The sequence below is a fragment of the Delphinapterus leucas genome, chromosome 10 (genome assembly GCF_059928025.1).
Source record: "Delphinapterus leucas isolate spDelLeu-1000000601 "Yukka" chromosome 10, BTC_Dleu_Yukka2, whole genome shotgun sequence".
NCBI lineage: Eukaryota > Metazoa > Chordata > Mammalia > Artiodactyla > Monodontidae > Delphinapterus > Delphinapterus leucas.
The window spans coordinates 36,251,706-36,265,858 of NC_143138.1; the positions used below are offsets into that span (position 1 = coordinate 36,251,706).

At 39.3% G+C, this 14,153-nt stretch overlaps 1 protein-coding gene across 1 annotated transcript in view; it reads right to left on the reverse strand.

Annotated features, from left to right (window-relative positions):
- Positions 1–14,153, reverse strand: part of DNAH8 (dynein axonemal heavy chain 8) — a 326,150-nt gene that overhangs the window by 228,763 nt on the left and 83,234 nt on the right. The window contains exons 25-30 of the mRNA XM_089918797.1: positions 9,899–9,974; positions 8,740–8,935; positions 7,028–7,224; positions 5,919–6,045; positions 4,847–5,082; positions 2,787–2,891 (exon numbers count right to left, since the gene is read on the reverse strand). Coding sequence (XP_089774923.1) covers positions 2,787–2,891; positions 4,847–5,082; positions 5,919–6,045; positions 7,028–7,224; positions 8,740–8,935; positions 9,899–9,974 — 937 coding nt within the window. The remainder of the gene's footprint in view (positions 1–2,786; positions 2,892–4,846; positions 5,083–5,918; positions 6,046–7,027; positions 7,225–8,739; positions 8,936–9,898; positions 9,975–14,153) is intronic.

The window sequence follows — 14,153 nt, forward strand, 5'->3', positions numbered from 1 at the left end:
ATGATAAAGAGAATAAAAAAACAATAGAGAAAATCAACAAACTAAAAGTTTCTTCCTTGAAAAGAGCAACAGAAGTGACAAAACTTTACCTAGTCTAACCTAGAATAAAGGAGAAAGGGCTCAAATTACTAAAATTAGGAGAGAAAGAAGGGACATCACTACTTACTTTACCGAAATAAAAAGGATTATAAAGACACAATCAACAGAGTAAACAGGCACTCTATAGAATGGGAGAAAATATTTGCTAATCATATGTCTGATAAGAAGTTAATATCCAGAATATATAAAGAACTTCCACCACCCAACAACAACAAAGAACCCAGCTTAAAACTAGGCAAGAGGGCTTCCCTGGTGGCACAGTGGTTGGGAATCTGCCTGCCGATGCGGGGGACACAGGTTCGTGCCCTGGTCTGGGAGGATCCCACGTGCCGCGGAGCGGCTGGGCCTGTGAGCCATGGCCGCTGGGCCTGCGCGTCCGGAGCCTGTGCTCCACAGCGGGAGAGGCCACAGCGGTGAGAGGTCCGCGTATCGCAAAAAAACAAAAAAACTAGGCAAGATATACAAATGGCCAACAAGCATATGAAAAGATGCTCAACATCACTTTTCATTAGGGAAATGCAAATCAAAACCACAATGAGATACCACCTCACCCATTAGGATGCCTACTATCAAGGACACAGAAAATAACAAGTGTTGGTGAGCCTGTGGAGAAACTGGAACCCTTGTGCACTGTTGCTGGGAATGTAAAACGGTGCAGCTGCTATGGAACACAGTACGGCAGTTCTAAAAAACTGAAAATAGAATTACTATGTGATCCATCAATTCTATTCCTGGGTGTATCCAAAAGAACTGAAAGCAGGTCTCAAAGAGATATCTGTACACCCATGTCCATAGTAGCATTATTCACAACAGCCAAAAGGTGGGAGAAACACAAGTGCCCATTGACGGATGAATGAATAAACACAATGTGGTATATGCTGCACATGAGGGAATATTATTCAGCATATTGTAAAGGAAGGCAATTCTGACATATGCTACAGCATGGATGAACCTTGAGGACATTATGCTAACTGAAATAAGTCAGTTACATAAAGAAAAACACTGTATGATTTCACTTATATGAGGAAACTGAAGTAGTCAAATTCATAAAGACAAAGTAGAACGGTAGTTTCCAGGAACTGGGGAAAGGGTGAAATGGGGAATTGTTGTTTAATGGGTAGATTCAGTTTTGCAATATGAAAAAGTTCTGGAGATTGGATGCACAACCATGTGAACACACTTAACACTACTGAACTCCACACTTAAAAATGATTAAGATGGTAAGTTTTAGGTTATGTGTATTTTACCACAATTTTTTTAACCTTAGTACAAAGCTACTATAATCAAGACTGGCATAGGGGTAGACATATGGATCAACAGAATAGAATTGAGAGTCCAGATATAAACCCTTAGATTTATGGTTAACTGATTTTCTCCAGGGTGCCAAGACAATCCATTGGTGAAAGGATAGTCTTTACAACAAACGGCACTGAGACATCAGGATATCCACATGCTTTTACATGATGCTGGACCCCTAACTCACACCATATACAAAAATTAACTCAAAATGTATCAAAGACCTAAATGTAAGGGTAAAATTATAAAACTCTCATAAGAAAACACAGTAGTGACTCTTCATGACCCTGGATTAGGCAATGGTTTCCTACATACAATACCAAAACACAAGCAACGAAAGAAAAAATAGACAAATTGGACTTTATCAAAATTTAAAATTTTTGTACTTCAAAGGACACCATTAAGAAAGTGAAAAAACCCAACAAATGAGAGAAAATGTTTGCAAATCCTTTGATTAAGGGACTTACATCTAGAATATATAAAGAACTCTTACAACTCAAAGAGACAACCCAATTTAAAACACAAGAAAATGATTTAAATTCACCTTTCTTCAAAGAAGATATACAAATGGCCGGTACGTACATGTAAAGATGCTAAGAATTATTGGACATTAGGAAAGTGAAGAAGTACTGGTACGTGAGACAATATGGATAAACCTTGACAACATTACTGTAAGTGAAAGAAGCCAGTCACAAAAGACTACATATTATATGATTCTATCTATATTAAGTGTCCAGAAAAGGCAAATCCATAGAGACAAAAAAGTAGTGGTTGCCAGGGGCTGGGGTAAGGAGGAAAATGAAGACTGATTACTAATGGGTATGGGGTTGCTTTTGGGGTGAAGAAAATATTCTAAAATTAGATAATGATGGTTGTCATGCAACTCTGTGCATATATTAACAACCACAGAATTGTATACTTTGAAATGGTAAATGTTATAGTACGTGGATTATACCTCAATAAAGCTTTTAAGATAATATATATTGAGCTTTTAAAAGGTTTGAAATGTATTTTTTTCTGGAGATAGTGACTTAATAAAAAAGTAAGAATTGGGACTTCCCTGGCGGTCCAGTGGTAAAGAACCGCCTTCCAATGCAGGGGACGCGGGTTCGATCCTTGGTCAGGGAACTAAGATCCCACATGCTGCGGGGCAACCAAGTCCACACACCACAACTACTCAGCTCGCCCGCCTCAGCAAGAGAGCCTGCATGCCGCAAACTACAGAGCTCACATGCTCTGGAGCCCACATGCCACAACTAGAGAAGAGAAAACCCGCACGCACGCCACAACTAGAGAGAAGCCCATGTGCCACAGTAAAGAGCCAGTGTACCGTAACTAAGACCCAACACAGCAATAAAAAAAAGAAAAGTAAGAATTAAATTTGTACTTACAGCTTTACTCTGCAATTTGTTGAAAGAATATCTCAAGGTATCAACTGCTTCTGATTCTTCTTTGGTTACTTCAACTTCAAATCTGTTTAAAATAGCATAGGCTTCCTGTGGGGTGGGGGTAGAGTTCAGAAACATCACAAGGAATATAATTGCCAAGTGACTTAGATGCCTTCTAAAGACACATTCCTATGTCTTCAAAGACTAGAAGAATGGGTCCCAAAATTAAACGTGTATACAAAGGTTCCTTAGATTATCACTTGCATCAGATATTGACTCTAGATCCCAGGCCCTGAAATCTGAATTTAATAAGCACCAAGGTGATTCTGGTGGAAAGTAGGCAAATCGCTTTGAGATACTATCCTAGGAAAAACTCCCTGGAATAATTTTCTGCCTCTCTCCTCCTTGATCTTGTGACAACACCGTGCAAAATGTTTTCTCATACTCTATTAAGATATGGGTTGGCTATATAAGGAATGGAGTGAAATGACGATGTGGGAGATAGTCTGAAGAACAGAAACTAATGAACAAACAAAACAAAAACAAATTCATAGATACAGAGAACAGACTGGTGGGTAACTAGAGAGGAAGGAGATTGGAGGACGGTGAAATGGGTGAAGGGGATCAACTGTATGGTGACAGATGGTGACAAGACTTACAGTGGTGATCACTTTATAGTGCATACAAACATTGAATTACAATGTTGCACACCTGAAATCTGTATAATGTTATATACCAATTTTGCCTAAATTTTTTAAAGTGATGAGCTGGCAACTGGCTTTACCAAAAGAATTTATGCTGAAAAACTGAGCTTCGGCAGTCAGGAAAAAATGATATGATAATTTGTTAAATCTTGAGAAGCGAGTGGTCAGCATTGAAAATATCCAAATACTAAGATTTAAAGAAGTAGTAAAGGTATGAATTTCATTAGCTCCCAAAGTGTATAAACTCTAAATGGGTTCAAGAAAGCAATGCTCAGTCGTGAACACTGGGTACCAAAAGGAGGCAGGGGGAGTGCCAATTCCCCAGGTTTGCAGGCAATGAGGGAGTGCATTGTCCACAGAGAATTTAAAAAACAGTAATAAAATGAACTGAGTCTGATTTTTATTATCACCATGAGCCAGAAATTCTAAACATTAGTCATAAGTACTTGTGAGAGACAGAATAACAGCCTCCCCAATGTTATCCACACCCTAATCTCCAGAATATGTCACCTTATGTGGCAAAAGGGACTTTGCAGATGTGATTAGTAAAAATATTTGAGATGGGGAGATTATCCTGTATTAGCCATGTGGGCCCAATGTAATCACAGAGGTCCATTTAAGGGAAAGAGGGAGGCAGGAGATTCAGAGTTAGAGATGTGATGACAGCAGCAGGGGTAGGAGTGATGGCACTGCTGGAAGGGAGCCAGGAGCCACCAAGGAATGCAAGCAGCCTCTAGAAGCTGGACAAAGCAAGGAAAGGATTCTTCCCTAGAGCCCCTGCTGACATGTTGATTGTAGCCCCATAAGACCCATTTTCACACTTCTGACCTCTACAACTATAAAACAATTTGTTTTAAGCCATTAAGTTTATGGTAATTTGTTATAGGAGCAATAGGAACTATAACAGTACTCTTCCCTAAAAACATCTCTTGTTGACATAAATTCCAACAATTTACTATTGAGCCTAAGTGGACCACTCTCACCATCTGTCCATGGTATGCCGCTGGTCATAGGTGAGGCACATAACTGGTTTCTAAGAAAAGCCAAAGATATTTGGGGAACTTGCCTAACATGTCAGGACTGAAGTGAGAGAATACAACCATTCTTTTCTGTAAAATGTAAGTGCCAGCATAAAAAAATGAACACTGTCTAGACCAGTACAGCATTATGAATATATTAATATTCCTTCGTATATTGTTCACTGTTGATAACTGTCAGTCCCTCTAAGGACATCAACATCAGAGAGGAAAAATAGGCAGACTGTGCCATAAAACAGATGAAGAAATCAACTTTTTAGTGTTTCTCTATTTTTAAAAAACAAATACCATTTCAAGAAAGAAAAACGCAATCATTTCTTACTTCAATTGGTCCCAAAGTCATGTCCATTTGAATTTCATTATCACGGATACAAGACAAGGCTTCCATTGCAAACCTGACATCATCTAAATCACGAATAGGTCTAGATAACTTTTTCAAGTATTCATTGATAAATGCTATCATGTCTGACATTTTCTTTTTGTATTCTTCATTCAGATATCGACAGAGTAGCAACTTCCATGCCTTAGCCTCAACTGATAAGGCCAATTTCATTGGCTCTGGTGAAGACAAGAAAAGGTCAAAATGAAATACAACTGACATTCTGAAACAATTCACTTCATGTGTAATCTGAGCATCTATAACTGCACTGTCCATTTGATGGCCACTAGCTACACTGAGCACTTGAAATGTAGTTGGTCTGTAGTTCGTCTGAATTAAATGTTCTGTACGGATTTTGAAGACTTAATTCCTATCCTGGTGGAGTATATTAAGCCATTCATGAGAAGGACACTGAAGTCTATGGAGAAGAATTTTGGAAATTAGTTCTAGCACTATCCAATGTGAACCTTGCTCTGTTTCTGGCCATCCCATTAGAAGCCGTCACTCATTTCCCCAATTTCCTCTAGGTAACCCCTATACGAGGCCAGCAGCCTACACTGTTGAGAGCACTGTGTCTGTCTAATACAGCTCTCCCTCACTACAGTTAGCAGTAGAGTCAGCTTGGGCTTTTGATTTCAGACATTAAGTGGCTGTCTCATAATCCTCTGATACTCTAACCCCAACTGGACTAACTTCTCAGGAGACCTCAAACTGTTTTGACTCTTATCCCATGTACACAATCCCCTCCTCGCGGTAACCTGTAGTTCCCCCTGTAGTTTTAGTTGTTTGAGTGCCAATTTAGTATCAAGTACATTACGTCACTTTGGTGTAATATTATATATACATAATATATGATAATATATAGTATACATATAGCATATATATGAACAATATTGGTGGTCCAGAAATACTTAATATTTATAATATTGTACCAAGGTAGCTTAATAACTGCTTTCTAAATGAAGTAACGTTTCATGTGAAAATACAGACACTTTACATAATATTTATAAAATACCTGTATGCAATTCAAGTGCTCCTACAACTATAATAGGATTCAACTCATCAATCTCCTGCTCAAAAGTAGCATAGTGTAGAATTTCGGATCTGATTTCAGTCAGAGAGGGGTTGTTAGCCAAAAACTCCTGTAGCAAGGAAAGAATCAACATTTTCTTCGGCTTTTTGACAATGTAAATCTTACGCCTCTAACAGTTGAATTAGAAAACTGCATCTGCTTATATATTTTTCCTCTTGTATGTGCTATCAGGCCAGTGGCTCAGTAGAGAAAGGGATGAACAGTTAGCACTGAAAGAGGAAGCTATGTGAGGGAATTTCACATTTCTGAATGGTTATTCAGAGTTCTAAAGTTTCCTTGAGTCTCCAACTAAACATACAGATGAGCCTACGTAAGCTGGACACACCCTTGAATACCCGACCTCTGGGCATGTCTGGAACATAATTAGTACTCAACTGTTTAACCAAATTAAACAAAATCTGCCTGAACCTCATTATTATCAACTGCCCCAGTGTCAATGTGAGAATTATGCAAGACATGATGTGTTAGGTGTGTGGCATTTACAGGCTCTCGGCCTCTGTTCTTGAGTTCTCATCATTATCACTGATGTTTTCTTGGTCCTCCCACAGGAGTTAAGAGATAAACAATACAGAGTGAAGTAAGTCAGAAAGAGAAAAACAAATACCATATGCCACCACATATATATGGAATCTAAAAAAAAAAAAACTTCTGATGAACCTAGGGGCAGGACAGGAATAAAGACACAGACATAGAGAACAGACTTGAGGACACGGGGAGGGGGAAGGGTAAGCTGGGACGAAGTGAGAGAGTGGCATGGACATATATACACTACCAAATGTAAAATAGATAGCTAGTGGGAAGCAGCTGCATAGCACAGGGAGATCAGCTCGGTGCTTTGTGACCACCTAGAGGGGTGGGATTAGGGAGGGTGAGAGGGAGATGCAATAGGGAGGGGATATGGGGATATATGTATACATATAGCTGATTCACTTTGTTATACAGCAGAAACTAACACAACATTGTAGTGCAATTATACTCCAATACAGGTGTTAAAAAAAAACCAAACTGCATCACAAGTAGCAGAAACATACCTTCACTTTCACGTCTCGGTCCTCTGTCCAGAGCGTCTTGTAATTTTCAAAGTCCTGCAGGGCCTCATGAGCCACCTTTCTGAGAGAATTCACAGAGGAAGAAAGGAGGAGGACCAGCTTGGAAATATCTTTGTGCTCTGCCACACCTGGATAAAAATTCTTCAGCTTCCGTGTGGGGATAATTTCTTCAAAAGATTCTGAAAACAGGCATTTTTATCCTATAGATAACTCCTATATTCAACTTTAAATACTATCAATTGTAATATTTATAGACTTTTTAAACTTTATTTTCTTAAAGACCCCCCCATCCCGTTCCCAGTAATTAACAGCTATTCTCTCGCTAGCTTCACTTATTCTTATTAAACTACTGTGTCAGATTTTGAGGTCTAGGTTTCTTTAAAGTGGGGAAACTGTTATTCAGAGGAGAGAACTGAAAGACACCGATTAACCACTCCCCCCAAAACAAAACGTCCTCCAAGGAAAGATCAGAAGAGTTGAAATTGCTACCCTACAGAACAGGCTTGTGGTTAAAGGAGAGCCACTACGTTTACTACCCAAATGACCTTAAGCCAATTATTTAATCTTCATGGAAATACTTGTGAGGATTAAATGAGACAACATATGCTTGTCTTCAACTCAGCATCTGGTATATAAAGGTCACACAACCACCATGATAAACATCTCTTGCTGAAACCTAGTCATGTCACAGCCTTGACTGAAACTCTCAAGTTTTCTCCATCAAGCAGAGACCATACGGATACTTTTGTTTGGCCCAAACAGTTCCTTACTTTTTTAAAGCAGTTGTTAACAATTGAAAAGTCATGAGATTTCATGAAAAACTCCAGATTGCAGGTATTCCTGCATGGCAACAGTTAGCTGAAGTATCTATAAATGATACTTGGGGTGGTATGGAAGGAAAGCGGAGATGTTGATCAAAGGGTACAAACTTTCACTAATATGATGACTGAATTCTGGAAACATAATGTGATTATAGTTAATAATAATGTATACTTGAAATTTGCTAAGAGAGTAGATCTCAAGCGTTCTCACCACACACACAAAAAATGGTTAACTATGGGAGGTGATGAATATGTTATTTACTTTGTGGTAACCACTTCACAAAGGTATACATATATCAGAACATCATGTATATGTATAACTTCTGTCAAAAATAAATAAATAAAAATGTTAATGTGGCAGAACAGCAAAAAAGAAAAAAAAGAATTTGGCTTTCTATACAAGAAAGTATCCAAAAATGTCTGTGGAATTTTGGGTCAGTGTCATATCACACTAATAATTATTTAAAGGAATAGCTTATATGTATTTCAATGTACAAAGAACACATGATCCAGATTTTCTAAGCACTATGTTCTAGCAAACTAAGTTTATCAGATCAAATACAATGCTGAAAATAGAATCAGTTCTAAGGTTTATTTTCATTTTTAACTTTGAATCTGAGACTACGGTAGTAGAACAGTGATAAATATACTTGGTCACCCATGATCAAAATCTGAAATGTCTGCATGCTATGTTTAAGATGGAAGATGGAGAACACTAGTTTTTTTTTAATGTAAAATTTAACCAATACACATATAAATATGAGTGTAAAAATATCTATAGGCTGTCATACCCAGGAAGAATCAGAAAGACCATTTACTAACTGTTATAGTTCTAAGACTCTATTCATCTGAGATTTGTTTTAACATTCTTACTGTCTTCCTTCTTCAACTGCTTTCCTGTGCTCGGATGGGTCCCGTCAGTAGTGGTATGGGAGGGGCTGCTAATGACAGTCTTGATGTGACGGGTCTGCTGTTGCCCCCAGTGAGCCACTCCTCTGCTGACCTCCAGGGTTAACTGGATCATACGGTTAATGGCTTGTTGAATGTCATCCAAACTAGGAACCATTACCTGTGGAAAGAAGAAATAAGTTCCTGGTGCTGCCAACACATACAAATCCATCCCTCTGATTCTCACCACACCTGTTCCCCACTAAGCAGGGACAGCCTCCGCTGGCCCAGTGGAAGGCTGCTTCGAGGAGAGGGATGGTAGAGGAAGGTAGGCTGCAGATTTTACCGATCTTCAAGCTTTCCTATTCTACCAATTCCTGCAGGCAGAAAGGTCAAACATAGTACTTGTCATCCTTTCCCTGTGAGGGTGGCTGGCTGCAGCCAAATACTGTGGGCAGGTGTTGGATGTCCATGAAGCAGAGTAACGGAAGAAACTATACTGCCAAGATTTTGACCTCAGCTCTTTGAAATGCACCAAATAAGCAAAGAAGCTGTCCTCCAGGAGGCCAGACTGTGTAGATGTGGTGTCAGGTGAGCCATAGATTGTTCCTGCCTGGCCTTAACCCTTGGCTTGTCACAGAATGCACCTCAGTCATCCTGTATGGCTTGGTGTTCCAGATGCAAATAAGCAGCCGGAGGGGTGGTAGAGGAAAGTGCCCTAAGAGGGCACAAGGGACCCATGAACTCAGGGCACAGGCTCTCTCTTTCTTTGTTTGTTTCTATTCTGCCATGGGTTGTCTTACAGTTGGGTGTTCAGTATAGGGATTTGGACTTCTGAGATGGCCTTATTTAGATAATTTAATGTCTGAAGTAAGAAAAACCAAGATGGTTTGTAGGGTACTTGCTAACTGATGGCCCAACAGATACTTAACTCTTACACCAACCTTTAATACACCATGAGCTCTGCAGAAGTAATTTTTACAACAGATATAAATGATACACTTTGATTTTTGTTAAATACGGAGGTGAAGTCAAAAAGCACAGAGGACCAAGAGATTAAATAAAAGTTCAGTTCTAATGCTATACTTCTTAAATACACTACCAAAATATCACTGTATTAACTTGAATATTTAACAATACTTACCACATTAGGAATCACAAGATGTACTTCAGATTTTAGAAAGGAAATAACATCTTCTGACCGCTTTCGTCCGTAAGGGCTGTAATAAGATGGACATTTAGCTTATAAACCTTAACCTAAAATTTCATAAATAGCTTGGTTATGCTACAAGTTTCAATCCTAAAAAAATAAAGACAATTTTCAAAATACTGAATTAATGAAGAGAATGTTATTTACAATGGAACCACAAATTTCATGAACTAGTTCATAAATTAAGAACACTGAATGATTTACTATTCTTTGAAGTGAAAAACTAGTCTCCTACCCATTTTCTAGTAGTTTAACGTTGCTTTCTCTCAGTAAAGTACCACCTAATAATGTTTACTAAAAGCACTCCTTTTCCCAGCCCCAGAACAGATGCTGAAAATCACCAACAAAAAGCATATGCCTTCATATACTTTATTTTTTTGTGTGTACAAGATTAAACAGGAGGTTTCTAGTCAAAACCTTCCAAAAACTGCCTTTTTAAACAATATCAGTTACGCTCAGACAGAAGTACAGACACATGAGTGCAATTAATGAATGACACATATCAGCACTGCAAATTACTTTGGTTATCTCCCTCTGCCTGATCTCTGTCCCCATCCCAGACAAAATTATAATAAATGTAAACTTTCCATAGCAAGAAATGTTATCATTACTGAAAACTACACCTCCATTCATAACTACAAGCAGACTGGGGGAGAAAAAAATGACAAGAAACATAAAGCCTCCACATTCACAGTGGAGACCCAACTTTAGTATTCAGGGTCAATGGTTCCCAGATAAACATATTATTGCAAGGAACTCTTTGAACTAAAAGCAAGCAAGCAAAGAAACAACAGAAAAAACCTCTAATTCATAGTCTCACTGTGAAATCAAGATGCAGCAATAAAACAAGTGTAGACTATGTTTGAAAGGGTACAACCTGAGAACAAGAGTTTCATAAAGTAAAATCAAACAGCTGAACTAACGGAGGCGGTGAACAGCGCAGCCGATCCTTTGGTGACTTATTTGACAAACTAGAGGATTAGCTTAAGGAATTCTCCAAGCTTTCGGATGCAAAATACAAGAGAAAGAAATTACTTAAGGAAAAGGTAAGTGAAATAATAAAGAAAAGATAAGTAATGTTTATCGAACGCTTAGTGTATGACAGGCGCTTTTCCAAGCACTTTCCATGAATCAACACATTTCATGCTCATGTTAACTCTTGATGTGGATCCCATGATTATTATTTCCATTTTGTAGATGAGGAGACCAAGACACAGAGAGTTTAAGTAATTTAACAGTGGGTCACTCAGCTCAGAGACGCTCTACTACCTAGATCCAACGTGGGAACCCTACATAAAATAAATTTAAGCATAGCCCTTCTCAAATCTTAAGAATAGACTTGTTTTTTCACCTTAAAATGATTCTCTGTGTGCCTGATAGGATTAATGGGGGAAAAATGACTTACAGCTAAACACATAATTTGTTAATTTCCAGAATAAAGGGGGAAATCCTGTAAACAGCAAGAAACAGTTTGTTACTTAGAAAAGAAAATCAGATTGGCAGCAAAACCCGCCTCTGAAAATGGAAACAAAAGAAGCCAGTGATTGTGCTTTGTGAGTGGCATTTAGCTACAAAATAACGGTTCTGTCTTGACCTCGTGAATGATAACACCTTTTATCTGGATGTTCTCTGTCTGCATCCCACCTGAGGAAAAAATCAAATTGGGTTTGCATTTCAGTTGAGGCAAGATATATTAATAATATCCTTCATTACTAAAAGAGATCTCTACTGTTTATGTGGATGGAGTGTGCAGGGCTTGCCCAGATGAAGGTTGGCAAGCCAAGTGCCACAAATAAAAATGAAAAAGGAAGCATTAAAAAAAAAAAAAAAGAAGAAGCCAGTGAAATAGTATTTGTGGAGTGTGAGAGAAAGTGCTGTGATCCAAGTTGACCTACTAGCCTTCATGGGTGAGGGTAAGAGAAAGACGTTTTAGACAAGGGAGGATTCTGCAATATTATACTCACGTATACCTCTTCAAAACTCACATCAGTACTGTTGTAAATTAACATGGCATAGTGAGTTCAGACTTCAAAAATGCCTCTTTGTGCCAAACACATCACAATCACGGATAGACTCTGAAGGACTTGAGAATGCTCGAACACAAGATTAGGATCTCCACAAATCAGGAACGCATCAGAAACACACAACAGTCTGGCCAGGGCTCTGGTCAGGAAATAGCCAGTGAGAGTGGGAGGTTGGCCCCTGTGGACTCTGAGGGACTGAAGTAGTCCGTGTTAGAGGGGACTCATCCAGGCTTGCTACCCGAAGCCAGACATTGAAGTGATGTTCCCCTACTTGTAAAGAGAGACAAAACAACAACAAGATAAAGTTTGTCAACCTACTGCCTGCAGTTGCAGCTTTTCCGAAAGATGTGGGCCTGGGGTGAAAGAAGCAAGTCCACAGCATGCCCAAGAAGCCACTAAGCTGGCTCACTTCTGTGCTCCCTGCTTAAACCTGCCATTTCCCAGCATCTCTTCAGGGGATATGTAACTGTGAACAAATAGGACCCAGTTCTGCACTTAAGGTACCAAGAGTCATGTGGAGGCAAAAGTGAAACTCCTAGATAGGGAGGGAAGGAGAGAGAAACACACAAAAACAAAAAAAACTTCTCACTCAAGGAGAGTCTACAAACTAAAATCCCAATATGCATGCATAAGTCTAACAGTAAGAAAGAGGACTAAAGATATCAATAATTGAAACAAAAACTCACTCCAGACAAAGTTCAATGTATAGAAGTATGACAAACTCTAAAATAAATATATTGAGAATGTTCAAAGAGATAAATGAAAGCAATCTTCCAAAAAATAATAAATTGCTAAACTAAAAAGGCAGGAATGATACAGTATCTGGAGGATAAGGAAAGAAGTACTAACTGAAATATTTAAGATGCAGTAGATGAGATCGCCTTTAGGCTAGATACAGAGATACTTGCCCATAACATAACCCAGAAAGGCAAAAAGACAAAAATATATGACAGACTAGTTAGGAGACAGGAAAGAGAGACTGAGATGCTGCAACATCTGAGACGGTCACGTGTCCATGGTGCCCAGGACAGTTCTGGTTTAAGTCCATCCTAACACTTCATCTGGACAGTGCTTCGTCACTCAAAAGAGTGTCCTAGATGGAACAATTATGTGATCAACTTACTCAACATTCAACTACAGGAGTTCCATAACAAGAGGATGTCTCAGAAGCAATAACTGAAAAAGGAAATTGCTGACGATTTTCCAGGATTAAGGAACCCTATAAGCCCTGAAATAGAAAGTGTACTCTGAGAACAAAGCATGATTAAATAAAGACAAATCCACGCCAGGAAAGGAAGCTACAGAACATCAAGGATAAAATACAATTTTTAGTTAGACTCACTGCAGACTTCTCATCAACAAGAATACAGGTCAGGAAAAAACTGAAGAAATACTTTGAAAGTGCTGAGAGACAAACAAAAGTTTTTTATCCAGCCAAATCATTTCAGACTTAAAATGAAGAATAACAGAATTTACACCTCACACTCCCTGAGAAACCAGGGGTATAAAATAAATACACAAGAACCTGGAGACTTTAATAAAATATACCAGTAAATAAATTATTTTTGAGTGCTCAAAAAAAAGGTAAAAAGTAAAACAAAACAGCAAACAACAATGATGGGGAGACCTTCAAGACGGTGGAGGAGTAAGTCGTGGAGATTACCTTCCTCCCCACAAATACATCTACCTGTGGAACAACTCCTACAGAACACCTACAGAATGCTGGTAGAAGACCTCAGACTTCCCAAAAGGCAAGAAACTCCCTACGTACCTGGGTAGGGCAAAAAAAAAAAAGGAAAAACAGAGACAAAAGAATAGGGACAGGACCTGCACCACTGGGAGGGAGCTGTGAAGGGGGAAAAGTTTCCACACACTAGGAAGCTCCTTCACTGGCGGAGACGGGGGGTGGCAGGGGGGAAACTTCGGAGCCACGGAGGAGAGCGTAGCAACAGGGGTGCAGAGGGCAAAGTGGAGAGATTCCCGCACAGAGGATTGGTGCCAACCAGCACTCACCAGCCCAAGAGGCTTGTCTGCTCACCCGCCAGGGCGAATGGGGGCTCGGAGCTGAGGCTCGGGCTTCGGAGGTCAGACCCCAGGGAGAGGACTGGGGTTGGCTGTGTGAACACAGCCTGAAGGGGGCTAGTGCGCCACAGCTAGCCGGGAGG